This window comes from Monodon monoceros, unplaced genomic scaffold, assembly GCF_005190385.1.
Source record: "Monodon monoceros isolate NGI ecotype Baffin Bay Population unplaced genomic scaffold, NGI_Narwhal_1 Super_Scaffold_21, whole genome shotgun sequence".
Lineage (NCBI taxonomy): Eukaryota > Metazoa > Chordata > Mammalia > Artiodactyla > Monodontidae > Monodon > Monodon monoceros.
The window spans coordinates 107,088,963-107,115,963 of NW_021703778.1; the positions used below are offsets into that span (position 1 = coordinate 107,088,963).

General features: G+C 35.9%; 1 protein-coding gene across 5 annotated transcripts in view; it reads left to right on the top strand.

The window, feature by feature from the left end:
• SCFD1 (sec1 family domain containing 1) overlaps positions 1-27,001 on the top strand; it is a 142,663-nt gene that overhangs the window by 69,812 nt on the left and 45,850 nt on the right. For all 5 annotated transcript variants that reach the window (XR_003795863.1, XM_029237660.1, XM_029237661.1 and 2 more), the window contains 3 exons: positions 10,770-10,866; positions 21,344-21,414; positions 24,406-24,485. Coding sequence is in view for 4 of the 5 variants with exons in the window: in XM_029237660.1 (XP_029093493.1) it covers positions 10,770-10,866; positions 21,344-21,414; positions 24,406-24,485 (248 nt within the window). In the remaining variant the exon portion in view is untranslated. The remainder of the gene's footprint in view (positions 1-10,769; positions 10,867-21,343; positions 21,415-24,405; positions 24,486-27,001) is intronic.

The window sequence follows — 27,001 nt, forward strand, 5'->3', positions numbered from 1 at the left end:
TCTTACAACCAGCTCTGAGAACTAGCATTCTGCAGAACATGTTTTGTGAAATATTCTTCATTTAGTCAGTGAAGGAAATAAGAAAAGAAAAGGTTAAATGTTCCCTAGTTAATGGCAGAGTTGGAACTCAAACCTGGAACTTTTTGTATTTTGTCTTGTTATCTCTTTACCATACCATTTATCATTGTTACTCAGTTTCAGTCCGGTTCAGTTTATCAAGTAAAGTCAAGAAATGTTTCATTTAAAGAAATGCCTTAAAGAATTTTGCATTCTTTTACCTGACTCCTTCTGATACTGCCATTTTTGCTTTCTTTTCTCTATACTTATTGATCACCTACAATGTACAGTTCTGTAGATGGCTCTTATTTTAATCGAGTGAAAATATTTACACCCTGATTGTTATGTGAGTACTAGAGTACCTTTAAAAAACATGTATTTTAAGATACTATGTAAATGAACGTGTTTTTACTACAGTGCCTTATAGAGTGCTTTACACTTTACAAATATTTTATTATCAAACGTAGCATCCTCAGATCATGATTGTTGGCTGAAAAATATGAACATATGATGTATTTTTTTCCTTTTAAAGAGAACAAACTTCTTTTGTGCCCTTGTATATCAGATAATTTAACATAATAGATATGTTCTCTCATTCTACAGAGGAAAACGAATCTCAGAGGTACTGAGTACATGACTTGAGACCAACTGCCAGAGCCTGAACTTGAACTTTGGCTTTTGACTTTTAAATCCCGTACTCTGTCTACCCTGCTGTAATTCCTTAAAACATAATCACCAAAAGTGTAATGAGAATGGTTTTGCTCTTTTATAATCCCTTTAGAGTAACCATGGGTTCAAAAGTAATGTAAACAAGCAAAAATTAGAAGTAGGGAACCCCAGTTGTCTTATTAAAATATTTGACCATTCAGTGTGTTTATTCATTCATTTTAAAAATACTCAGTTGGCCTAGTCTTTTATGTCCATGAATGCTTAAATAGGAAATGAAAATTTAGTGAACTTTTAAATTGTTTCATAAAACAAATATACTTTTTAAAATAATGGATTTGTTTTAAAGGTCAGTTATGTTGAAATACCAATAAATACCTCAAGAAAAATTCCATGCTAGGGTTACTTCTTGACTAGTAGCGAACATGAATACATGCAAATATATGTATGTATTATATACTTTGTGTATTCATTGTCAATGTTAGACTACACTCCTAAAGCTATCTTTTTTTTGAAGCACATGCAAAATCGTATCTCTGTTGTTTTCCTTTGGTTTGAGTTATTTTATATAATATCTATGGAGAAGTAAAAGTGAAAGGTGTTATTATTCAAAGCTACACAAATCTTCCCAAGGTATTGCAAACACTCTTTATTAAATGTGCCCCTTTCTTTTGTTTTACATTAGATGCATGTCTTTTTTGGCTTTAGTTTTTTTTTAATTTAATAGACTATTTTTTTAGAGCAGTTTTATGTTTGCAGGAAAATGAGTGAAAAGTACAGAGGATTTCCATGTATCTTCTTACCCACCTGTCCCCAGTTTCCCGTGTTATTAATCTCTTGCATTAATGTGGTACATTTGTTACAATTGATAAGCCAATATTAATACATTATTAACACCAACTAAAGTCTGTAGTTACATTAGGGTTCACTCTTTGTGTTGTACATTCTGTGGGTTTTGACAAATGTATAATGACATGTATCCATCATTACAATATCATACTGTTCAACTGCTCTAAAATCCCCTGTGCTCCACCTATGTATCCGTTCTTCCCTCCCCCCAAATCCCTGACAACCACTGATTTTTTACTGTCTCCACAGTATTGTTTTCCAGAATATCAGATAGTTGGAATCATACAGTATGTAACTTTTTCAGAGTAGTTTCTTTTATTTAGTAAAATGCATTTAAGACCCTTCTGTGTCTTTTCATGACTTAATAGCTCATTTCTTTTTATTGCTAATTAATATTCCATTGTCTGGATGTACCATAGTTTATTCATTCATTCAGTTATTGAAGGACATCTTGGTTGCTCCCAACTCTTGGCATTTTTGAATAAAGCTGCTATAAACATCCATGTGATGGTTTTGGGGTGGACATAAATTTTCAGCTCCTTCCGGTAAATATCTAAGAGCATGATTGCTGGATCATATGGCCAGAGTATGTTTAGAATTGTAAAAAACTGCCAACTGCCAAACTGTCTTCCAAGGTGGCTGTACCATTTTGCATTCCCATCAGCAGTGAATGAGAGTTCCTGTTGCTTCATATCTTCACCAGCATCTGGTGTTGCCAGTGTTGGATTTTAGTCATTCTGATAGGTATGTAGTGTGTCTTTTTTTTATATATGATGTCCTGTTTTTTGTACATACTTTATTTTTATTGAAGTATAGTTGATTTATATACAATGTCGTTTTAGTTCCATGTGTACAGCACAGTGATTCAGTTATATACACACTATTTTTCAGATTCTTTTCCCTTATAGGTTATTACATGTACATACTTTTATTATTTATTTTATTTTATTTTATTTATTTATTTTATTTTTGGCCGCTCTGCAGCAGCATGCGGGATCTTAGTTCCCCAACCAGGGATCGAACCCACGCCCCCTGCATTGGAAGGGTGGGGTCTTAACCACTGGACTGCCAGGGAAGTCCCAAGTGTGTCTTATTTTAATTTGCATTTTTCTGATGTCATACAGTGTGAAGCATCTTTTCATACACTTACTTGCCATCTGCCTATCTTCTTTCGTGAAACGTCTGTTCAGGTCTTTGGCCCATTTTTAAATTGTATTTTGTTTTCTTAGTGCTGAATTTTAAGAGTTCTTTGTATTTGTTGGGGGGGCGATTAGAATCCCTTAATGGATGTGTCTTTGCAATTATCTTATCCCAGTCTATGGCTTGTCTTCTCATTCTCTTGGTAATATCTTTCACAGAACAGAGGCCTCTAATTTTAATCAAGTCCACCTTTTTAATTATTTCTTTCATGGATCATGCCTTTGGTGTTCTATCTAAAAAGTCATCACTATACCCAGGTCATCTAAATTTTCTCCTGGTATCTTGTAGGAGTTTTAGTTTTGAATTTACATTTAGGTCTGTGATCCATTTTGAGTCAATTTTTCTGAAAGGTGTTGGGTATGTCATATTCTTTTTGCATGTGGATGTCCAGTTGTTCCTTCACCATTTGTTGAAAAGACTTTCCTCCTCCATTGAATTGCATTTGCGCTTCTGTCAAAGATTAGTCAACTGTATTTGTGTGAGTCTGTTTCTGTACTATCATTGATATATTTGTCTGGGTTTTTTTCGCAAACACCACACTGTCTTAATTATTGCAGCTTTTAAGTTAAGTATTGAAATCAGGTGTTGTCAGTCCTCCATCCTTTTTTTTCTCCTCCTTCAATAATGTGTTGACTATTCTGGGTCTTTCCTGTCTCCATATAAACCTTAGAATGAGTTTGCCAATATCCACCAAATAACCTGCTGAGATTTTCACTGGAATTGTGTTGAATCTATAGATCAAGTGGGAAGAACTGACATCTTGACAATAATGAGTCTTCCTATTCATAAATAAGAACTATCTCTTCATTTATTTTTTGAGTACTAATGAAAATGGTATTTCCTTTAATTTCAAAGTTCAATTGTCCATTGCTAGTATATTGGAAACCGGTTGACTTTTGTATATTAACCTTGTGTCCTACAATCTTGCTATAATCACTTATTAGTTCCAGGAGATTTTTTGGTGTTTCTTTGGGATTTTCTACATAGACAGTAGTGTCATCTGCAAACAAAGACAGCTTTATTCTTCCTTCCCAATCTGTATGCTTTTTATTTCCTTTTCTTGTTTATTGCATTAGCTAGGACTTTTAGTACAAGGTTGAGTAGGAGTGTGAGAGGGAACATCTTTACCTTGTTCCTGATCTTAGCAAGAAAACATCTAGTTCGTTTGCATTCTGTTTTCTGAAAGAGATTGTAGAGATTTGGAATGATTTCTTTCTTAAATATTTGGTAGAATTCACTAGTAACTCAACTAGACCTGATGCTTTCTATTTTGGAAAGCTATTCATTATTGATCAATTTCTTTAATAATATAGGCCTATTCATTCCATAAGTGAGTTTTGATAGATTGTGTCTTTCAAGGAATTGGTTCATTTCATCTAGGTTATCAAATTTATGGGCACAGAGTTGTTTAAAATGTTTTTATTATCCTTTTAATGTCATGGAATCAGTAATGATGGCCCCTCTTTCATTTCTGATACTATTTATGTCTTCTCTTCTTTATTCTTAGTTAACCTGGCTAGATGTTTTACCAATTTGATTGATCATTTCAAAGAACCAGCTTTTGGTTCCAGTGATTTTTCTCTAGTGATTTCTTGTTTTTAATTTCATTGATTTCTGCTCTGATTTTTATCATTTCTTTTCTTCTGTTTACTTGGATTTAATTTGCTGTTCTTTTCCTGGGTATATCTTTTGAGAGTTCAACACATTAGTGAGATAAAACTAAATGCTTCTGAGAGTTATGATAAAATAAGACATAATAGTTTACAGGTGCCATATAAACCTCTGTTTTCTCCAGAAATATTATAGATAAAGCACATTTTGTATTTCATTATAATAAGGTTGCTAATATTAGTATTTTAATATTTGTCATCTATAAAGATCATTTCATATACATTTAAAATTTCTTATTACATAGATCATTTTTGTTAGAATTTAAATATTTTTAGTAGGAGTCAATATATAAGATAAATTTATAGATTAAATAAACTTGTTTTCTTATTCTAAAACAGATTTAAGTCAGCTTCCACGAATAGCACATACAGCAAAAATCATGAAATAAAAACTCACAATAGTTTCTATATAGTTATAATTGTAATTCTCAAATTTGGCTTTGAATTTTCTGGCAACCACAGTAAAGAGATACGATTAAATTCTTGAAAAATTTCTCAGAAAGAATTTGTTTTTTATTCTAAGCAAAGTGTTCCTTAGTGTTATGTTACAAAAGACATTGTTCATATTGGCCATTATCTAGAGTAAATTCAGTGATGTAACAATGCAATATTTTAATATCAGTTACTCTCATGGATTTTACATGGCAACTTAATGAACGTTAAGGGCATAATATTAAAATATAATTCATTGAGGGCAGTTTTATGAGTGACCAATGTAATAAAGTCTAAGTTTATACCATTCTAGTGTTTTTTTTCTTACACTAAGAATAGAATTTTTAGTATCTAAAGTGGAAATATTTTGCATTCTTTAAATAATATAATAATATCACTTTTTTAAATTGGCTGGATTTAGATAGCAGAGAAGTTGAGGTTACACCTTCTGATTTGGGCCCGGAATGCTAGAAAGTCAGTGTTCTTGGTAGAGAGAAAAATGCATGTATTTGGAAATGAGATAACTAACTAGTAAGGTTGATAACCTGTTGTAGAAATTGAAGATCCTAATCAATTCCTCACCTTGACAGTATACTGTCCCATCTCTGCACAGAAGTGAGGTAGAAGTATAATGATGAATTTTATTCAAGATTTCTAAGTCACTGTGGCATATGAGCAAATGCTCCAGAATAAATATTTTCAGCCAGCTGTGCTATAGAACACCTTAAATATTTTCATGGAACATCCAGTTTTAGTGCAACATAATTTTTCACATTAGCAAACCCATATAAACCCACTGGCATGAAATGCAGCAAAAAATACACCTAAATAACTAAAAATATATTAACATGCTATTGTGTTATATTATGAAGGGCAATTGAGTTTTAGAGAATTCCAGTCATCTTGTGGGGCACAAGCCATAAAATAATGAACAAATAGCTTAGTATAATCTAGACTTTATACTCTAGTGACATACAGACCACAGACTATTATATACAGCCTACAGAGGCCACTCACCTGGAGGAAGAATTATCCAAAACAGCCTTGAATGATGATAGGAACTGCACATTTAAAAAAGAAAGTAAAAACAAGAAAAGGCTAGAGTATAAAGGATCTTCAACTTAAGATTAGGTTATATCCTAAAAGTATAGTTCTAAGTTCATTTTAGCTTAAGGATATACTTTCCTATAGACATTAACATGGCAGATAGGTCCCTGTCCTACAAACCCTATTTAATTCATAATCTGGAATGTTTCAAATGTTGTGTTGCAGCAAAGAAGGGTTTACCATCCCCTCTCTCTCCTGTAAGAAGTACTGGTAGAAGAATATTGGGATTCTTAGTAGTGAAAGGAAGTAATAACTGTCTAATCCCTTCTTGTCTTTACTTTTACTGCTGACTAGGGAATAGAATTGGGGCTTAGAGAAGAAGGAAGGCCAAGAAATACCACTCTAGTCTTTGTCATCACCTCAGTCTATGACTGAGGCTGTAGCTAGCAGTGAATAGGGAGTCCCAGGATGGTGGTGCCTGTAGCTAGGATAAACAGAGGAATGGTAAAAGAGAAGGAAAAAAATCCCCCACAGTTGTAGGAAGGAAAAAGGAATTCCTTTCATGTCCTGTATGGGTCATCAATAAATCTTCCTACGTAATGGGTTCTCAAAAGGCAAGAAATGCATACTACTTACACATCCGGAATGACTTGAGGGTTTTTAGAAGTGTCCCTTCTTTTGTTCTTTTTAAACCCAGTAGACTATTGGCTGTCACCAGTCAAAAAATGCCATACCCACAGACATATATATAACACTTTACACTTTATTTCAAATTAACAAAATTATAAACAGTTACAGGTAAATGACAATTCAGTACATTTAGTTGGATAATATATATAAAATGCATATATATGTGGTTAATTTGATGTGAATGTTGACACAGTGCACTGAGAAATGAAAAATATCACGCTGATTGTCCACTGATAACTCTGAAATTGGGAGAAAAACACTAGAATTTTTTTTTTTAAATCAGATTCTTCTCTTAGCTCTTCTAAAGGGATTTTTAGGAAATTCATAGCTCTCAGTTTATATTCACTAGATATAATTTGTATTCCATATATAGTCCTTTATTTTTCTGTAATATTCCCTCTCGATAATTTATTCTTGATATTTATTGAAGCTACCAAAAATCTGTTTATTATCTTGACCTTGTTATTTTGTTTTATAATTTTAATTTGTCTATTTTCCCTGTAACTCTTGTTATCCAGTTTTTGTCCTCTGAATCCATATTGTAGAAGAATAATCAATCTTTGGGACAGAAGTTGTTTCTCTTAGTATTTTCCCTTATTTCAAGAAAGTGAAAAAGGACCGACCTATAGATATTATGTCTCTGGACAAAGTAACCTTTTACCACATATATGTAAATTATGTGTATTACCAAAAAAAACCCAAATATATACTAATTGACACATATACTTTCTTCCATAAAGCATATACAAAGGAAGCAATAAGTTGTTCTTGAGGAAAATGTAATTTTCCCTACTCTTTATCTGTGGTGTACATTGGAGTCTGACCTGGATTTGAATCTCAACTCTCTACTACTTCCACTCTGGTAACCTTGAATAAATTTATGTTTCTTTGTGTCTGTTTCTTCATCTTTAAAACGGGACTAATAATTCCTAGCTCATAGTGTTATCTGGAGAATTAAATGAGATAGTCTAAGTTTGTAGTTTTTAAACACTGTTCTCTGGTACCCTAGAGCTCAATAGAGACATTTAATGGGTCACTTGTATCTTTATGTTTAGGGTTCTGCAGAAGATTTGGTTTGAGAAAGAGGGTCCTAAGGTTCTCTGTTTAAAAACATTTGAGGGCTTCCCTGGTGGCACAGTGGTTGAGAGTCTGCCTGCCGATGCAGGGGACACAGGTTCGTGCCCCGGTCCGGGAAGATCCCACATGCCGTGGAGCGACTAGGCCGGTGAGCCATGGCCGCTGAGCCTGCGCGTCCGGAGCCTGTGTTCCACAACGGGAGAGGCCACAAAAGTGAGAGGCCCGCGTACCGCAAAAAAAAAAAAAAATGTTTGAAAGCCATAGCTGTAAGTAAAGTGCCTTGCATATAATAGATACTGAACAGATACTAGTTCTTTCATGCAGGTTAGAAAATCTCCACTCCTTTCTCTCCCACATGAGGCTCCCTTCCAATCAGTATATTGAAATGCTATGTTGTTTTTCCTTAACTCCTTTATTGAGATATAATTCACATACCATACAATTCACCTATTTAAAGTGTACAGTGGTTTTTAGTATATTCACAGAGTTATGCAACCATAATCACAATGCAATTTTAAACATTATCATCACCTTCAAAAGAAACTCTACCCATTAGCAGTCGAATTAACTTGTTTTTGAATTCTTTCCATTGTTAATTAGAAGTTAAACTAGGGGTAAGTTAACACATCAAGAAGAGCAAAATGAATCTAATGTCTGTACCTCCATAAGTCAGTGAACCATGTTTCTTCATTGATTTATGTAGGTACAGACATTAGATTCCATTATGGCATTTAGCCTACTTAATTTTATGTATTAAGTCACTAAAGACTTGATTCTTTACATTTTTCACTTCTAGAAGTTCATTTATCTACTTTTATAACTTTTAAAGATGACTACTTGATCTGTATATGTCCTGCTCTTAGCTTAGACATTCAACAAATATTTTATCAAGTACTTGTTACGAGCCAGGTGCTGTGTTAGACTCCTAGGGTTAAACAATTAATTAGACACACTTTAAGGAGTTCACAGTTTTAGAAGGGTAACAGGTAAACCAAAGACAGTAATGTGGTGTGATTATTATTATGGAGAAGTGTACAAAGTGCTGTCAGTACACACTTAAGGGATTAATAAATTCTCCCAGTGAAGAAGATTGGGGGAGAGGCAGGAAAGGGAAAGAGCAGAGACTGAAGAGTTACAGAGACGCTGCAAAGAGGCTGGACCTTGAAAAATGAGTAGAATTCACTGGGCAGGTGATGGAGGAGAAATACATTCTAAAAAAGCCAAGAGTATATAACCCAAGCCTAATCCTTGAGGATTAAAAGCATACATTACGTTTAATGAAAGTCAGTGAGTTAATTGATGTGACTAGAGGGAACTGAACCTAGTGAATAGTGATAAAACAGAAAAGTTGGCTGGAGCAGATTGTGAGGGCCCGAAAGTCAGCCTAACACCTTATTTTATCACTTTCCCCCTTCCATTCCTAGCTTTACTCTACAGATAATTAGCCTTTCCCAATCTAATATTTATGTTAACATAGTTCCTACTACTATTATCCTAGTTCCCCAGGAGTTATCTTTGACTTTTTTCACTAGCTTCCTTCCCATATACATTCTCATGTTAATTATTAAGTATCTGTCTCTTCCTTTCCATTCACACAGTCACCACCATTTTCTCTTTCCTAGGATCTCCTTTCTATTTTGTTCATTTTTGATATTACATTTTTCCATTCCTAGGACTTTACCTCTCATCTACTTTGTTATTCAAAGTAGCTTTATACAGTAGTTAAAATTGTTCCTGTATCAGGGAATCTGAAGAATATGAAGAGCCATTTATAAAAAGGAAAACTCTGACAGAGTTTATTAACTCTTATCTAGACTTCACTAATAAGGAAGTTCTCCATGTACTGGTTATATTGAGTGAAAACAAGGGACAGAAGAGTATAGTATATTACCTTTTGTGGCAGAAAGCAGAGGGATCTTAGGGTATAGATACTATTTGCATAGAGAAAGTGAAAAACTATAGGAGAAATAAAGAATATCCAAAGAAGCAGGTGGAAATTGGGTGGAAAAGGACAGGAGTGAAGACAAGTCTCAATGTATTTACCTTTTCATGTTGTTTGGATTTTCAAATGGAATATTTCATCTGTTTAAAGCTCTGGCCTTGTATGCCACTGCAGGGGAGTGGGATTGAGGGACTCTGGTTGATTGCCTGTTGCCTCATATATGAAATCACTCCTGAGTCTGCCACTCAGATCTGTCCACTCTGATTATGCCTTGGTATGATCCCTTTAACTGAAATGAACTCTGTCTATCCATGTCCCCAAATCACTTTCAAAACAATTCAAAGCTCATCGCTTCCTTCTCCACAATTGGTTAATTATTTCATTCTATCATCTGAACTTAATATATTTATTTATATTCTATATTTACATTTTGGTTCTTTGTTGGTATCTCATAAGTATTCTCATTTATTTCATGAATGGTTTCTACTTAGATTGGTAATACCTTCAGTAGTAAAACATGTTCTTTTCTCTCTTGTCTTATTTGAAGCATAATTTAATAGATACTCGGTAATTTTTATTTACCTCGGATTATCCTAACATGTTAATTTCATTTGGATAATTTTAATCAACGAATTTTAAATTAGAAAAGCTGCCATACAGAAAAACTAAGTTTGACTACTTTTCCATTATCTAAACTTCAAAGTATTAAGTAGGAAAATATTTTATTTAAAAACCATTGAAAATAATTAGGGTAACTTTCCAGTTAAGATGAAAATATCTGAATTTACTCACTAAAAAAGTAAACGTAACACGACCACTTGACATTAATTTGCATGGAATACAGTGTTATTTGTATGCTAGTTACTAATTAATACAATAATTGAGATTTGTGTGATTTTTTTGTCTTTGCTAATATATGACATGCAGAGTTAATTCTGAATTTATAAGTAAAATATGATAAATATAATAGTCAATCTATCATTTTTTTATATTAACAATGTCAAAAGTAAGAAACTTTAAATTCTACTAGGAGATGAACATTTGTTTTTCAAATTGATCATAGAAACTTGTAAGCTGAGAGTCCTTTAGTATGTTTTTATTACTTGATGTATTCTAATCAGACACTTATTTTGAAACAGGCAAGAAAATTGGATGTATATTTTGAATATGAAGAAAAAATAATGAGCAAAACTACTCTGGATAAATCGCTTCTAGATATAATATCAGACCCTGATGGTATGTACCATGAATTTGAGGTTAATGTAAGTTTTACTTCTGATGAATCCAGCATTTTCAATTTGAGTAAAATCTGAATAGAATCATTGTTTTTCTCACAAGCTTTGCTATTAATGAAATAATTAAATGAGCTATTTCCTGTTGAGAAATTTGTAGCATAGCAGTTACTAAGGTAGAAAAATGATTTTATTTTATTGAACTTTTCTTTGATGGTATGTAAGTGCTTTTTGGGGGGGAAGGAGGTATTTAAGCACTTTTTATATTCATTTGTTTAAAGTGATACATTTAAAGCTCAATTTCTGCTGGGTCCAGGAAGATTTGAAGGTAAAGTATTCAAAGCCAGCATCTCTAAGTGATGCAGTTTCTAATTACTTTGGTTTCACCCTAAAGAGTTTCCTAAAACGATGTATCTAAAACTGAGTTTTGTTTTAAATATTTACGGAATTCACTTTTTTTAAAACACCTTTATTGGAGTATAATTGCTTTACAATGGTGTGTTAGTTTCTGCTTTATAACAAAATGAATCAGCTATACATATACATATATCCCCGTATCTCCTCCCCCTTGCGTCTCCCTCCCACCCTCCCTATCCCACCCCTCTAGGTGGTCACAAGCACCGAGCTGATCTCCCTGTGCTATGCGGCTGCTTCCCAATAACTATCTACTTTACATTGGTTAGTATACATAAGTCCATGCCACTCTCTCACTTTCTCCCAGCTTACCCTTCCCCCACCCCATGTCCTCAAGTCCATTCTCTACGTCTGCGTCTTTATTCCTGTCCTGCCTCTAGGTTCTTCAGAACCTTTTTTTTTTTTAGATTCCATATATATGTGTTAGCATACAGTATTTATTTTTCTCTTTCTAACTTACTTCACTCTGTATGACAGTCTCTAGGTCCCTCCACCTCACTACAGATAACTCAGTTTCATTTCTTTTTATGGCTAACATTCCGTTGTGTATATGTGCCACATCTTCTTTATCCATTCATCTGTTTATGGACACTTAGGTTGCTTCCACATCCTGGCTATTGTAAATAGAGCTGCAATGAACATGGTGGTACATGACTTTTTTTTTTTTTTTCATATATGGCCTTTATTATGTTGAGGTAGTTTCCCTCTATGCCCACTTTCTGGAGAGTTTTTATCATAAATGGGTGTTGAATTTTGTCAAAAGCTTTTTCTGCATCTATTGAGATGATCATATGGTTTTTCATCCTCAATTTGTTAATATGGTGTATCACATTGATGATTTGCATATATTGAAGAATCTTTGCATCCCTGGGATAAATCCCACTTGATCATGTTGTATGATCCTTTTAATGTGTTGTTGGATTCTGTTTGCTAGTATTTGGTTGAGGATTTTTGCATCTGTATTCATCAGTGATATTGGTCTGTAATTTTCTTTTTTTGTAGTATCTTTGTCTGGTTTTGGTATTAGGGTGATGGTGGCCTTGTAGAATGAGTTTGGGAGTGTTCCTTCCTCTGCAATTTTTTGGAAGAGTTTGAGAAGGATGGGTGTTAGCTCTTCTCTAAATGTTTGATAGAATTCACCTGTGAAGCCATCTGGTCCTGGGCTTTTGTTTCTTGGATGATTTCTTGCATCTTCTCGATCTTTGCCTCCATTCTTTTTCTGAGGTCCTGGATCATCTTCACTGTCATTATTCTGAATTCTTTTCCTGGAAGATTGCCTATCTCCATTTCATTTAGTTGTTTTTCTGGTGTTTTATCTTGTTCCTTCATCTGGTACATAGCCCTCTGCCTTTTCATCTTGCCTATCTTTCTGTGAATGTGGTTTTTGTTCCACAGGCTGCAAAATTGTAGTTCTTCTTGCTTCTGCTGTCTGCCCTCTGGTGGATGAGGATATATAAGAGGCTTGTCCATGACTCTTTTTGAATTATGGTTTTCCCAGGGTATGTGTCCAGTAGTGGGATTGCTGGGTCGTATAGTAGTTCTGTTTTTAGTTTTTTAAGGAACCACCATACTGTTCTCCATAGTGGCTGTATCAATTTACATTCCCACCAACAGTGCAAGAGGGTTCCCTTTTTTCCACACCCTCTCCAGCATTTATTGTTTGTAGATTTTTTGATGATGGCCATTCTGACTGGTGTGAGGTGATACCTCATTGTAGTTTTGACTTTCATTTCTCTAATGATTAGTAATGTTAAGCAGCCTTTCATGTGTTTGTTGGCAATCTGTATACCTTCTTTGGAGAAATGTCTATATAGGTCTTCTGCCCATTTTTGGATTGGGTTGTTTGTGTTTTTGATACTGACCTGCTTGTAAATTTTGGAGATTAATCGTTTGTCAGTTGCTTCAACTGCAAATATTTTCTCCCATTCTGAGGGTTGTCTTTTGGTCTTGTTTATGGTTTCCTTTGCTGTGCAAAAGGTTTTAAGGTTCATTAGGTCCCATTTGGTTTTTTTTTGTTTTCATTTCCCTTCCTCTAGGAGGTGGGTCAAAAAAGATCTTGCTGTGATTTATCTAATAGAGCGTTCTGCCTATGTTTTTTTCTCTAGGAGTTTTATAGTATCTGGTCTTACATTTAGGGTTTTAGTCCATTTTAAGTTTATTTTTGTGTATGGTGTTAGGGAGTGTTCTAATTTCATTTTTTTACATGTAGCTGTCCAGGTTTCCCAGCACCACTTATTGAAGACGCTGTCTTTTCTCCATTGTATATTCTTGCCTCCTTTATCAAAAATAAGGTGACCAGGGCTTCCCTGAGGGCACAGTGGTTGAGAGTCTGCCTGCCGATGCAGGGGACACGGGTTCGTGCCCCGGTCCGGGAAGATCCCACATGCCGCGGAGCGGCTAGGCCCATGAGCCATGGCCGCTGAGCCTGTGCATCTGGAGCCTGTGCTCCGCAACGGGAGAGGCCACAACAGTGAGATGCCCGCGTACCACAAAAAAAAAAAAGAAACAAAGAAGGTGACCATAGGAGCGTGGGTTTATCTCTGTGCTTTCTGTCCTGTTCCGCTGATCTATATTTCTCTTTTTGTGCCAGTACCATATTGTCTTGATTACTGTACCTTTGTATTGTAGTCTGAAGTCTGGGAGCCTGATTACTCCAGCTCTGTTTTTCTTTCTCAAGGTTGCTTTGGCTATTCAGGGTCTTTTGTGTTTCCAAACAAATTGTGCAACTTTTTGTTGTAGTTCTGTGAAAAATCCCATTGGTAGTTTAATAGGGTTTGCATTGAATCTGTAGATTGCTGTGGGTAGTACACTCATTTTCACAATGTTGATTCTTCCAATCCAAGAACATGGTATATCTTTCTCTCTGTTTGTATCATCTTTAATTTCTTTCATCAGTGTCTCATAGTTTTCTGCATACAGGTCTTTTGTCTCCTTAAGTAGGTTTATTCCTGGATGTTTTATTCTTTTTGTTGCAATGGTAAATGAAAGTGTTTCCTTAATTTCTCTTTCAGATGTTTCATCACTAGTGTGTAGGAATGCAAGAGATTTCTGTGCATTAATTTTGTATCCTGCTACTTTACCAAATTCATTGGTGAACTCTAGTAGTTTTTTGGTAGCATCTTTAGGATTCTCTATGTATAGTATCATGTCATCTGTAAACAGTGACAGCTTTACTTCTTTTCCGATTTGGATTCCTTTTATTTCTTTTTCTTCTCTGATTGCCATGGCTAAAACTTCCAAAACTATGTTGAATAATAGTGGTGAGAGTGGACAACCTTGTCTTGTTCCTGATCTTAGAGGAAATGGTTTCAATTTTTCATCATTGCGAACGATGTTGGCTGTCCGTGTGTCATATATGGCCTTTATTATGTTGAGGTAAGTTCCCTCTATGCCTACTACCTGGAGGGTTTTTATCATAAATGGGTGTTGAATTTTGTTGAAAGCTTTTTCTGCATCTATTGAGATGATCATATGGTTTTTATTCTTCAATTTGTTATTATGGTATATCACATTGATTGATTTGCATATATTGAAGAATCTTTGCATTCCTGGAATAAACCCCACTTGATCATGGTATATGATCCTGTTAATGTGCTGTTGGATTCTGTTTGCTAGTATTTTGTTGAGGATTTTTGCATCTATGTTCATCAGTGATATTGGCCTGTATTTTTCTTTCTTTGTGACATCTTTGTCTGGTTTTGGTATCAGCATTATGGTGGCCTTGTAGAGTGAGTTTGGGAGTGTTCCTCCCTCTGCTATATTTTGGAAGAGTTTGAGAAGGATAGGTGTTAGCTCTTCTCTAAATGTTTGATAGAATTTGCCTGTGAATCCATCTGGTCCTGGGCTTTTGTTTTTTGGAAGATATTTAATCACAGTCTCAATTTCAGTGCTTGTGATTGGTCTGTTTACATTTTCTACTTCTTCGTGGTTCAGTCTCGGAAGGTTGTGCTTTTCTAAGAATTTGTCCATTTTTCCACGTTGTTCATTTTATTGGCATAGAGTTGCTTGTAGTAATCTCTTGTGATCCTTTGTATTTCTGCAATGTCAGTTGTAACCTCTCCTTTTTCATTTCTAACTGTACTGATATGAGTTCTCTCCCTTTTTTTCTTGATGAGTCTGACTAATGGTTTGTCAACTTTATCTTCTCAAAGAACCAGCTTTTAGTTTTATTGATCTTTGGTATCGTTTCCTTCATTTCTTTTTCATTTATTTCTGATCTCATGTTTATGATTTCTTTCCTTCTGCTAACTTTGGGGGTTTTTTGTTCTTCTTTCTCTAATTGCTTTAGGTGTAAGGTTAGGTTGTTTATTTGAGATGTTTCTTGTTTCTGGAGGTAGGATTGTATTGCTATAAACTTCCCTCTTAGAACTGCTTTTGCTGCATCCCATAGATTTTGGATCATTGTGTTTTCATTGTCATTTGTTTCTAGGTATTTTTTGATTTCCTCTTTGATTTCTTCAGCGACCTCTTGGTTATTTACTAATGTATTGTTTAGCCTGATGTGTTTATGTTTTTTACAGTTTTTTTCCTGTAATTGATATCTAGTCTCATAGCATTGTGGTCGGAAAAGATACTTGAGACAATTTCAGTTTTCTTAAATTTACCAAGCCTTGATTTGTGACCCAAGATATGATCTATCCTGGAGAATGTTCCATGAGCACTAAAGAAGAAAGTGTATTGTGTTGTTTTTTTGGATGGAATGTCCTATAAATATCAATGAAGTCCATTTTGTTTAATGTATCACTTAAAGCTTGTGTTTCCTTATTTATTTTCATTTTGGATGATCTGTCCATTGGAGAAAGTGGGGTGTTAAAGTCCCCTACTGTGATTGTGTTACTGTTGATTTCCCCTTTTATGGCTATTAGCATTTGCCTTAGGTATTGAGGTTCTCCTATGTTGGGTGCATAAATATTTCCAATTCTTATACCTTCTTCTTGGATTGATCCCTTGATCATTATATAGTGTCCTTCTTTGTCTCTTCTAATAGTCTTTATTTTAAAGTCTGTTTTGTCTGATATGAGAATTGCTACTCCAGCTTTCTTTTGATTTCCATTTGCATGGAATATCTTTTTCCATCCCCTCACTTTCAGTCTGTATGTGTCCCTAGGTCTGAAGTGGGTCTCTTGTAGACAGCATATATATGGGTCTTGTTTTTGTATCCATTCTGCCAGTTGTATCTTTTGGTTGGAGCATTTAATCTATTTACATTTAAGGTAGTTATCAATATTTATGTTCCTATTACCATTTTCTTAATAGTTTTTGGTTTGTTATTGTAGGTCTTTTCCTTCTCTTATGTTTCCTGCCTAGAGAAGTTCCTTTAGCATTTGTTGTACAGCTGGTTTGGTGGTGCAGAATTCTCTTATCTTTTGCTTGTCTGTAAAGGTTTTAATTTCTCCGTCGAACCTGAATGAGATCCTTGCTTGGTAGAGTAATCTTGGTTGTAGGTTTTTCCCATTCTTTGCTTTAAATATGTCCTGCCACTCCCTTCTGCCTTGCAGAGTTTCTGCTGAAAATTCAGCTGTTAACCTTATGGGGATTCCCTTGTATGTTATTTGTTGCTTTTCCCTTGCTGCTTTTAATATTTTTTCTTTGTACTTAATTTTTGATAGTTTGACTAATATGTGTCTTAGCCTGTTTCTCCTTGGGTTTATCCTGTATGGGACTCTCTGTGCTTCCTGGACTTCATTGACTATTTACTTTCCCATATTAGGGAAGTTTTCAACTATAATCTCTTCAAATATTTTCTCAGTCCCTTTGTTTTTCTTTTCTTCTTCTGGGACCCCTATAATTCAAATGTTGGTGCATTTAATATTGTCCCAGAGGTCTCTGAGAGTGTCCTCAATTCTTTTCATTCTTTTTTCTTTATTCTGTTTTGCAATAGTTATTTCCACTATTTTGTCTTCCAGGTCACTTATCCGTTCTTCTGCCTCAGTTATTCTGCTATTGATTCCTTCTAGAGAATTTTTAATTGTATTTGTTGTGTTGTTTATCATTGTTTGTTTGCGCTTTAGTTTTTCCAGGTCCTTGTTAAACATTTCTTGTAATTTCTCCATTCTATTTCTGAGATTTTGGATCATCTTTACAGTCATTATTCTGAATTCTTTTTCATGTAGACTGCCTATTTCCTCTTCATTTGTTTGGTGTGGTGGGTTTTTACCTTGCTCCTTCATGTGCTGTGTGTTTCTCTGTCTTCTCATTTTGCTTAACTTACTGTGTTTGGGGTCTCCTTTTCGCAGGCTCTAGGTTCGTAGTTCCCGTTGTTTTTGGTGTCTGCCCTCAGTGTCTAAAGTTGGTTCAGTGGGTTGTGTAGCTTTCCTGGTGGAGCGGACTAGTGCCTGTGTTCTGGTGGATGAAGCTGGATCTTGTCTTTCTAGTCAGCAGGACCACGTCCGGTGATGTGTTTTGGGGTATCTGTGACCTTATTATGATTTTAGGCAGCCTGTCTGCTAATGGATGGGGTTGTGTTCCTGTCTTGCTAGTTGTTTGGCACAGGGTGTCCAGCACTGTAGCTTGCTGGTCGTTGAGTGGAGCTGGGTCTTTGTGTTGAGATGGAGATCTCTGGGAGAGCTTTCGCCGTTTGATATTACATGGAGCTGAGAGGTCTCTAGTGGACCAGTGTCCTGAACTCAGCTCTCCCACCTCAGAGGCACAGGCCTGACACCCCACCAGAGCACCAAGCACACGGCATGTGGCAGGCAAAGTAATGGTCCTCCAAAGACACGGACATCCACATCCCTGGAACCGCCTGGCTGGTGTGCAGCCATGGGGACCTGGAGCTGCCGGAGGGACAGGGCGGTGGCCTGAGGTGCACAGGGTGACCTAGTGTCCTCGGGGTCAGAGCCAGGCCATCTGCACCACCCGCACTGCCCAGCACGCCAGGGATTCCGCCTGGGCTTGACAGGTGTCTGCACCCCAGATTCACGTCTGAGGCCCCTGGGAATTCACTTTTAGAGAAACTCTGTAGACAATCCCTTTATATTTATCTAAATATATGTTTGTTAGATTTTCTTAAAACAAGAAATAACTATTTGTACTTAGAAAATATAATCTAATCATTGTTTTCAATCATAATGATCATAAGATCTTCACAGGATTTTAGCCACTAAAATTCTCTAAACTTTACAGGCTTAATAATTTCAGAAGAGTTTTCAATTCAAATCTCAGCTCTTTTGAAAAATGAACAAAAAGCATATAAGCTCTTTAGCTTATATTTTACATACAAGCTCTTCGAGTAAATAGTAGTGTTTTTTGAGTTATAGTTTTGGTGTGACTTTTAGATTTTATATCACGTTGGAAAGTAAGTTTAAAATTTTTTTTACTTGTTTGTAATTAAAGGGTTCTATTCATAAAAGCTTCTGAGAAGACATAGTATTTCTCACACTTTTAAAAAGTTAGATTTGTGGGGAGAACATAACATTTTGAAGATATGTGTACTTTACAATTAAAAATATGAAAGATACATCTAAGTCCATCACTTCAGAGCTATTCCTTGTTATTTACAATAAGTTTTGAGTAAAGTTGAAGCAATTAAGTGTGTTGATTAAAAAAAGCAATGAGAACCTTTCTTTTTCCTTTCCCTTACTTTCTCAAACCATTTATTATTAAAGACATTAAGTAGAGCAGAGCAAGGTAGGCATTCATGCAAAGTAGCAGTGTAGTACCACTTCAGCCGAGAACAAGATGTCAGAACCTGAGCAGGATGAGAAGGGCATCCACATATCCGGTAGAGGGAGGGTTGGTAATCCAGCATGAAGTGTCAAAGTCCAAGTGAAGTGAGTGGAGTGTCCACATGTAGGAACAGTTATAAGGGTATAAGACTCCTATCACATTAAGGGGGGTGACCCTGCATAGGACAAACCAAACATTGGCTCAGGTGGGGTGAGAATTATAGCCAGGCATGTGGGTGGGTCCATTGTAGAGAATCAGAGCCCAAGTGGAGGAGATAACGTCCATGCAGGCAAGGGGACAGTGGCAGAGATAAGATATTTGTTACATACAGGGGACTGGATAAATAAGTAAATATATCGGGTAATAAAAAGGGAGCCAGGTTTCCCACTGTCAGAAATGGAAGTTATAACTATGGAAATGAAGAAAACTACAATGAACCGTAGTAATATTGGATTGGAATTGGAGGTACTGATGTAGACTTGGTGTTTTTGTTAAATACTTGCCAAATAGAGAAATAAATATAGATATGCGTGTGTGTGTGTGTGTGTACACATATATATGTATTCCCTAACTCTGCCAACTGAGTAGGGCTAGGAGCCACAGTTCCCCAGTAGTAAAAATTTTAGCCTTATATATTCCACTTTCCACTAGGACTCATTGGAGTATGGTTGATTCCAGGGAGAGAAAGTACAAAATGAGCCTGAAACATTTTCTTGGGTCAGAAAGCAAGAAAAGTACTTAAAACATGATGGAACATGTCCAGAGGACCCAGACGTCAGCTTGAAGAGGCTATGCTCTCTGCTGCGGATATTAAAAGCACCAGCAGGAACCCACAGGCCCCTAAAACTCTGAGGGAGGGGAACCTGTCTCTCGTATCTTAGGAGCCATTGTTCCAAGAGCCTGCAGCAAGCCCCGTTCCTCTTTTTCTTTTTGTCCTCTAACTGCTTCGTCATAATTGCAGGAAATACACAATGGAGCAGGGTACCTAAAGCCAAAGCTTTCTGGCTGGAGCACTAAAAAGGGAAGAAACTGGAAAGTACCAGGGAGATTGCAGAAGGAAGGAGCTCAGGAAAGCAACCCCATAAAGTTGTTTATGAATTCCTGGGCTCACCTCTGAGTTGTACGTGCATGAATCTGATCCTAAACAGCATTCCAAAGACTGAGAGGTGAAGGACTAGATGACCTCCAAGTTCGCGTACTGGCTGCTGGGCAGTGGGACAGATCCCAGTAGCACTGCAAACATTTTAAAAATAGAATCCATGATGGAAACGGCTCACAGAGGCTGGTAGGAGCTTTGGCCTGAACCCGTCGAGGCTAATTACCTGCTAAAACAAAAATATCAGCTTTCTCCTAGTATTTAAACAAAACCCTGAATCCAGTAACCTACCTCAGTATATCTAAAATACAATATTTATTTGTAAGCATGAGAATGTTGGAGAACCTGTCATTGATCTTTATTACCAGTCTTTGTCATATTTAGGGAGTAAGGATAATTTGAAGATAGAAAATCAATGGGTTATCAGTCAATATGTTTTGAAAAAATTATTCTTGTTTTTATTCTATAATAAAGTATAACAATTCTGAGTTCTTATGTATTGGGACACACTTTGAAGTGAGAGTACATATTGGTATTTGTTGAATAGTGAAACTGAGTTATACCCATGACCTAGTACTGAGGGGAAAATAAAAGGATTCTCTGGACAGTCTCGGGCTTTGGATAATAGAAGTAGTAGCTCAAAGGATGCACTGCAAGCAAGAAATTTCTCTGAAATCTTTTGTTTTGTCTTAAAATTTCAGGCAGATATAATCTGCATAATACAATGGTGTTTATTATACTATAGACATATTGTTTTTCCAAATCTTCATAGACCCTTCAGAAAGGGGAGAAATGTATATTTAGTGGCTCCAATTTCAAAAGTATGACCTTAGGCTTAGTTAGATGATTTTAGCCAGCAGGTTTTCATAACCCAGTACCTAACGGGACCATGCAACTGGTTTCCCAGGATAGTCCCATTTATATACCAGTTGTCCTTACATACTTATTACTAGCATCCCCCTTTACATCTCAAAAGTGTACTATTTCAGAATTGTATGATTATCCTACCTATACCTTTTTGAGTTTAGATCTGAAACATAAATCACAACAATATAGACAGTTTGGAAGATAGAATAGAGGTGCTTCCATAGCTTATCCCTGTAATCCCATAGTATTTAATCTTTTTCCATATCTGTGTTTTACATGGTTGTAATTTAGTGCCTATAACGTTAAATGATTTGAATCAAGAACCTTAGTTTGTCTTGTCACATTTATGTATGCCTTGAGATTATAGTGTTGACTATAATACATAACAACCATAATTATGAAAGTCTTTTTTTCCTTATCTATTTCCCCTTTGTAGCAGGAACTCCAGAAGATAAAATGAGGCTGTTTCTTATCTATTACATAAGTGCACAGCAAGCACCTTCTGAGGTATGTCCTCTGTATTCAGTTATTGGGAGGAAGGGAGAATACTCGCTTGTTTCAGAAAATAGAAGTAAAAATTACTGTAACCAAGTAATTACTTCATTCCTTCCTTTAAAAGAAAAACAACTTTGTAAGGCTAGTTCTATTTACCGCCGAATATTATAGCAGTATTTATTGTCACCAAGAGAACTATTTACTCATGAAATATCTCACCACTTTTAAGTTGTTAGAATATGAACTGAATTCATGACCAAAATTCTTATTTCTGGAAAATAACTATTCTAAACTAAGTTAACCAAGTTTGCTCTGCCTTTTGAAAGATTGATCTTATCATTTCTCATGATGTGATGATCCTAGAAGTTCCATTTCTTTGAGCTATAGCCACTAATACTTATTTTCCTTACAAGGAATTTCGCTTTAACCTAAAGTAAAAGTTTGGTAATATTTTGCTGTTGTTTTAAAACTAATGTCGAGGGACTTCCCTGGTGGTGTAGTGGTTAAGAATCCGCCTGCCAGTGCAGGGGGATATGGGTTTGATTCCTGGCCCAGGAAGATCCCACGTGCCGCAGAGCAACTAAGCCCGTGCGCCACAACTACTGAGCCTATGCTCTAGAGCCTGTGAGCCACAACTACTGAGCACTCAACTACTGAAGCCCGTGTGCCTATAGCCTGTGCTCCACAACAAGAGAAGCCACCACAGTGAGAAGCGCCCGCACCGCAATGAAGAGTAGCCCCCCTCACCACAACTAGAGAAAGCCCATGTGCAGCAACGAAGACCCAACACAGCCAAAAATAAACAAACAAATTAAAAAAAAAAAACAAAAAAACTAATGTCCATTATAGAATATAGAGAAGTCACTTGGAGGAAAATATCTAAATTTCCAAAAGTTATATAAATATTGTATCAATAATTTCCTAAGATTAAACTTCAGATTCACATCTATCATTTGATCCATATAAAAATAAAGTTGAGAGACTGTATTGCAGTAAAAAAGCTCCTTTTTATATCAGAATAAATTTCTAAGAATGATTGGAAAATCTATCTTCCTTTCTAGATTTTTTTCTCACTGGAAGAGTAGATTGTGGCATATTTTGTTGTTTTCTTTTTCTGTAATAAGCCATCAATTGCTTTTGAGGAAAAAAATTTTTTTAAGTATGTAGAGGTAATACTGTGAAGGAAAACAGTGATTTTGCTATCAGTCTTGTTGCTGGGTTAGAGACCTGTTAACTCTTTCTAATGTTAACTTTGTATAATTTTACTGGATGAGCAACTAGCATAAGGAACTTGGGAATGACACCTAGAATGATATGGCTGTTGTAAACTCCTTTCCTTTGCTGGTAGCAATTATTTTTCTAATGTCGGTAGATTGTAAGGCTTCTTTTTGTTTGGCGTGTTAAAGCAGCAAAGTAAACCCAATATTTGCTTTAGATCAATTCTGCTTTATCCTAAGAATACATTTCTTGACTTTTATTTTAATTCAGTAAGGAAGTTCAGTAGTCCCCCCTTATCCAAGGGAGATATGTTCCAGGACCCCCAGTGGATGCCTGAAACCATGGAGAGTACCAAACGTTCCCCCCCCCACTACCATATATACTGTTTTTTTCTATACATACATACATACATACCTACGATAAAGTTTAATTTATAAATTAGGCACAGTAAGAGATTAACAACAACTAATAATAAATTAGAATAATTATAACAATATGCTATAATAAAAGTTATGTGAGTGTGGACTCTCTCTCTCAAAATATATTGTACTGTAGTCATCCTTCCTATGATGATGATGTGAGCTCATAAAATGCCTGCATGATGAGATGAAGTGAGGTGAATGACACAGGCATGGTGATGCAGCATTAGGCTACTATTGACCTTCTGACTGAAGGAGAATCATCTACTTCAGATGATCCTGTGTCATCAAGCCACGATGGTGTTGATTGTTAGATGTCAGGAGCAGATGATGTCAATGGTTGGGGCAGGACTGATCAGGAAAGCACAAGTTTTCATCACACTACTCAAAACGGCACACAATATGAATTGTTTATTTCTGGGAATTTCCATTTAGTATTTTCAGACCTCAGTTGACCACAGCAACTGAAACCATGGAAAGCAAAACTGCTGAAGGGAGGGGATTACTGTATAGTTTTCTTTCTAGAAACATCTCTGTCATTAATGGGGGTGTTCCTTTAAGGGATTCTAATAGTCTATTTATATTTTCTTAGGAATATATGATTTTAAAACTTAATGCAGTTTCCCTTCATTTGACCACATTATTTTATTTCATTTATTTTTGGTAAGAATTATGTCTTTTCATAAGTTTAAGTGGTCATTAAGTGGCTTGACACAAATTTTGACTACTGATGTAATAGCCCCCAAAATGCAAAGTAGTGAACATCTCTGATTTGATGGTGAGCTTAAAAGTTTCTTTCTTTTAAATTTTTATAATGGAGTCACTGTGATGATAGGCTCCCGTGACATATCCGAATTCAACTAGACTTTACTCATCAGGAAATAAAAAAAGAAAAAGAAAGAAAACTACTTAAAAAGTGTAGGACACCTGCTGTTCAGTTAATAAATTTGGACCTCTGCAGTGAATATGAGATGGGATAACCTGAATCTGCAGGTCCCCTAAGTCAACGTCATTCCCCTCATGTTTCCAATTTTGGAATATTCTTGATCAAGCCAGATCTTTCATTTAATGCTTATCCTAAGGACAAGCAATCTGTGTCAACAGTGGAGGAAAAACTGTGTTAGGCTTACTGAGGGATGACAAAATACTGTACTTTATAGGTGATTTGGGAGCCTATCAAAGGTAATTTTCATTATACGTGATTTTTATCTCATGCTCATTTGGGTACTCCCTTAAGATACCACGCCACTCTACTTAGGTGCTCATGCCTTTAGTCTAACTTTCTGATTAATCCAATGATAACAAACAAAATGGTCTCTTTCATGAAAGTAAAAGTTTTTGTCATATGATTCTTTTCTTATTTCAGGCTGATTTGGAGCAATACAAAAAAGCTTTAACTGATGCTGGATGCAACCTTAATCCCTTACAATATATCAAACAGTGGAAGTAAGTTTTATTTTATTCTTCAGTTCTTACCATTTAAGAGAGTACAATGGAAGTTGAGTTCCCAAGAAAATGGGAATGTTACTAAGAAAACTGAACAGTGCCTTGGTATTTTTTTTTATTCAATGGCATAAATATTTCCTTATCTCCCCCACCCTTTCCACAACTTTATATAAAATAGTGATGCCTTTCTTTCCTAGACATATTTTTTCCTATATTTTCTTCAAAGATGTGAGATCAGAAAGTCAAAGACTGAAATGTTGTGGGTCAAATGTCTCAAAAACATTTTTTAAATGTTTTAATTTCACTAATAATCAGAGAAATGCAGATTAATATAATGCAGAGATTTCGAAAATATTGTGCCAAGGATCCAGGAAAATTAACTGATGCATTTATACTCTACTATTAGAAATATAAATTGTCAAAATTTTGCTGGCTGGTATAAAAAGTTTTTTAAAAGAATAGCTTTGACCTAGCACTTCTCTTAAGAATTAATCTCGAAGAAGAAATTGGAGTTGTAAAATCTTAGAAGCAATTGTAATAATCGAATTTTGAAAATCAACCTGAATGTCAAGGATTGAAATTATGTCATTTCCACAGGAATGCAACTGAGTCATTAAAAATCATGTTGTGGACGACTTACTCTAATGACCATTGAGAAATGGCCATGTTATGTTACAAAGTGAAATATAGTGTACTATTCAATGATTTGTTTGATAAATAACTTCCTTTGTCTCAGTGACTAGGGACTCTTCTAGACATTAAGAATACAATAGTGGAGGGCTTCCCTGGTGGCGCAGTGGTTGAGAGTCCGCCTGCCAATGCAGGGGACACTGGTTCGTGCCCCAGTCCGGGAAGATGCTGCGGAGCGGCTGTGCCCGTGAGCCATGGCCACTGAGCCTGCGCGTCCGGAGCCTGTTGCTCCGCAACAGGAGAGGCCACAACAGTGAGAGACCTGCGTACCGCAAAAAAAAAAAAAAAGAACACAATAGTGGGGCTTCCCTGGTGTCGCAGTGGTTAAGAATCCGCCTGCCAATGCATGGGACATGGGTTCAAGCCCTGGCCCGGGAAGATCCCACATGCTGCGGAGCAACTAAACCCATGCGCCACAACTACTGAACCTGCGCCCTAGAGCTCACGTGCCACAACTGCTGAGCCCACGTGCCACAACTACTGAAGCCCGTGTGCCTAGAGCCTGTGCTCTGCAACAAGAGAAGCCACTGCAATGAGCAGCCCGTGCCCCGCAACAAAGAGTATCCCCTGCTCGCCACAACCAGAGAAAGCCCATGCACAGCAACAAAGACCCAACGCAGCCAAAAATAAAAATAAATAAATAAAATTTATTTTTAAAAGAATACAATAGTAAACATGCTATGGAAGGCTCCTACTTTCACTGAATTTACATTTGTGTTGAGGAAACAATAAGTCAATAACAAACAAATGAACAGAGTTCTGTTAAACCATATTCACCATATTAAGTGATATAAAGAAAATAAAACTAAGTGATAAGATCTTAATTTGTTGCGGTATTAGCTAGATTTGTTGAGGAGATCAGGGTAAGCCTCTGGGTAGGTAACACTTGAGCCAAAACTTAGATGACATTTTTTACATTACGATCCCTATTATCTAACCATTTATCCATCCATTTGTGTGTGTGTGTGTGTATGGACATACACATATATACATATAACTGCATAGCTAAAATTCTGTTCACTTAAATGCTAATAGTGGGTAACTCTGAGTAGTAGAATTTTTTTCCTTTTGGGTTCTTTATTTCCAAATTTTCTACAACAGTATCTTCAGATTATTTCTTAAAATAATTTTTTTTTAAGACTAGAGAATGGAATATGCTTCTGATCTCAAGTGTATCAAAAAAATATGCATAGAAGAGAAATATACCAAGTTGTTAACAGGTATATCGCTGAGTTATGATTGCATTTTATTATCTATATTTCTGTTTGGTTTTTTTCCAATTTCCTTTTATTTCACTGTTTTCTTTTTTTTGGAATTTTATTTTTTATACAGCAGGTCCTTATTAGTTATCTATCTTTTACATATTAGTATATATATGTCAATCCCAATCTCCCAATTCATCCCACCACCACCACAACCCCCCGCCACTTTCCCCTTTGGTGTCCATACGTTTGTTCTCTACATCTGTGTCTCTGTTTCTACCCTGCAAACCAGTTCATCTGTACCATTTTTCTAGGTTCCATATATGCGTTAATACATGATATTTGTTTTTCTCTTTCTGACTTCACTCTGTATGACAGTCTCTAGATCCATCCACGTCTCTGCAAATAACTCAATTTCGTTCCTTTTTATGGCTGAGTAATATTACATTGTATATATGAACCACATCTTTATCCATTCGTCTGTCAGTGGACATGTAGGTTGCTTCCATGACCTGGCTATTGTAAATAGTGCTGCAATGAACATTGGGGTGCATGTGTCTTTTTGAATTATGGTTTTATCTGGGTATATGCCCAGTAGTGGGATTGCTGGGCCATGTGGTAATT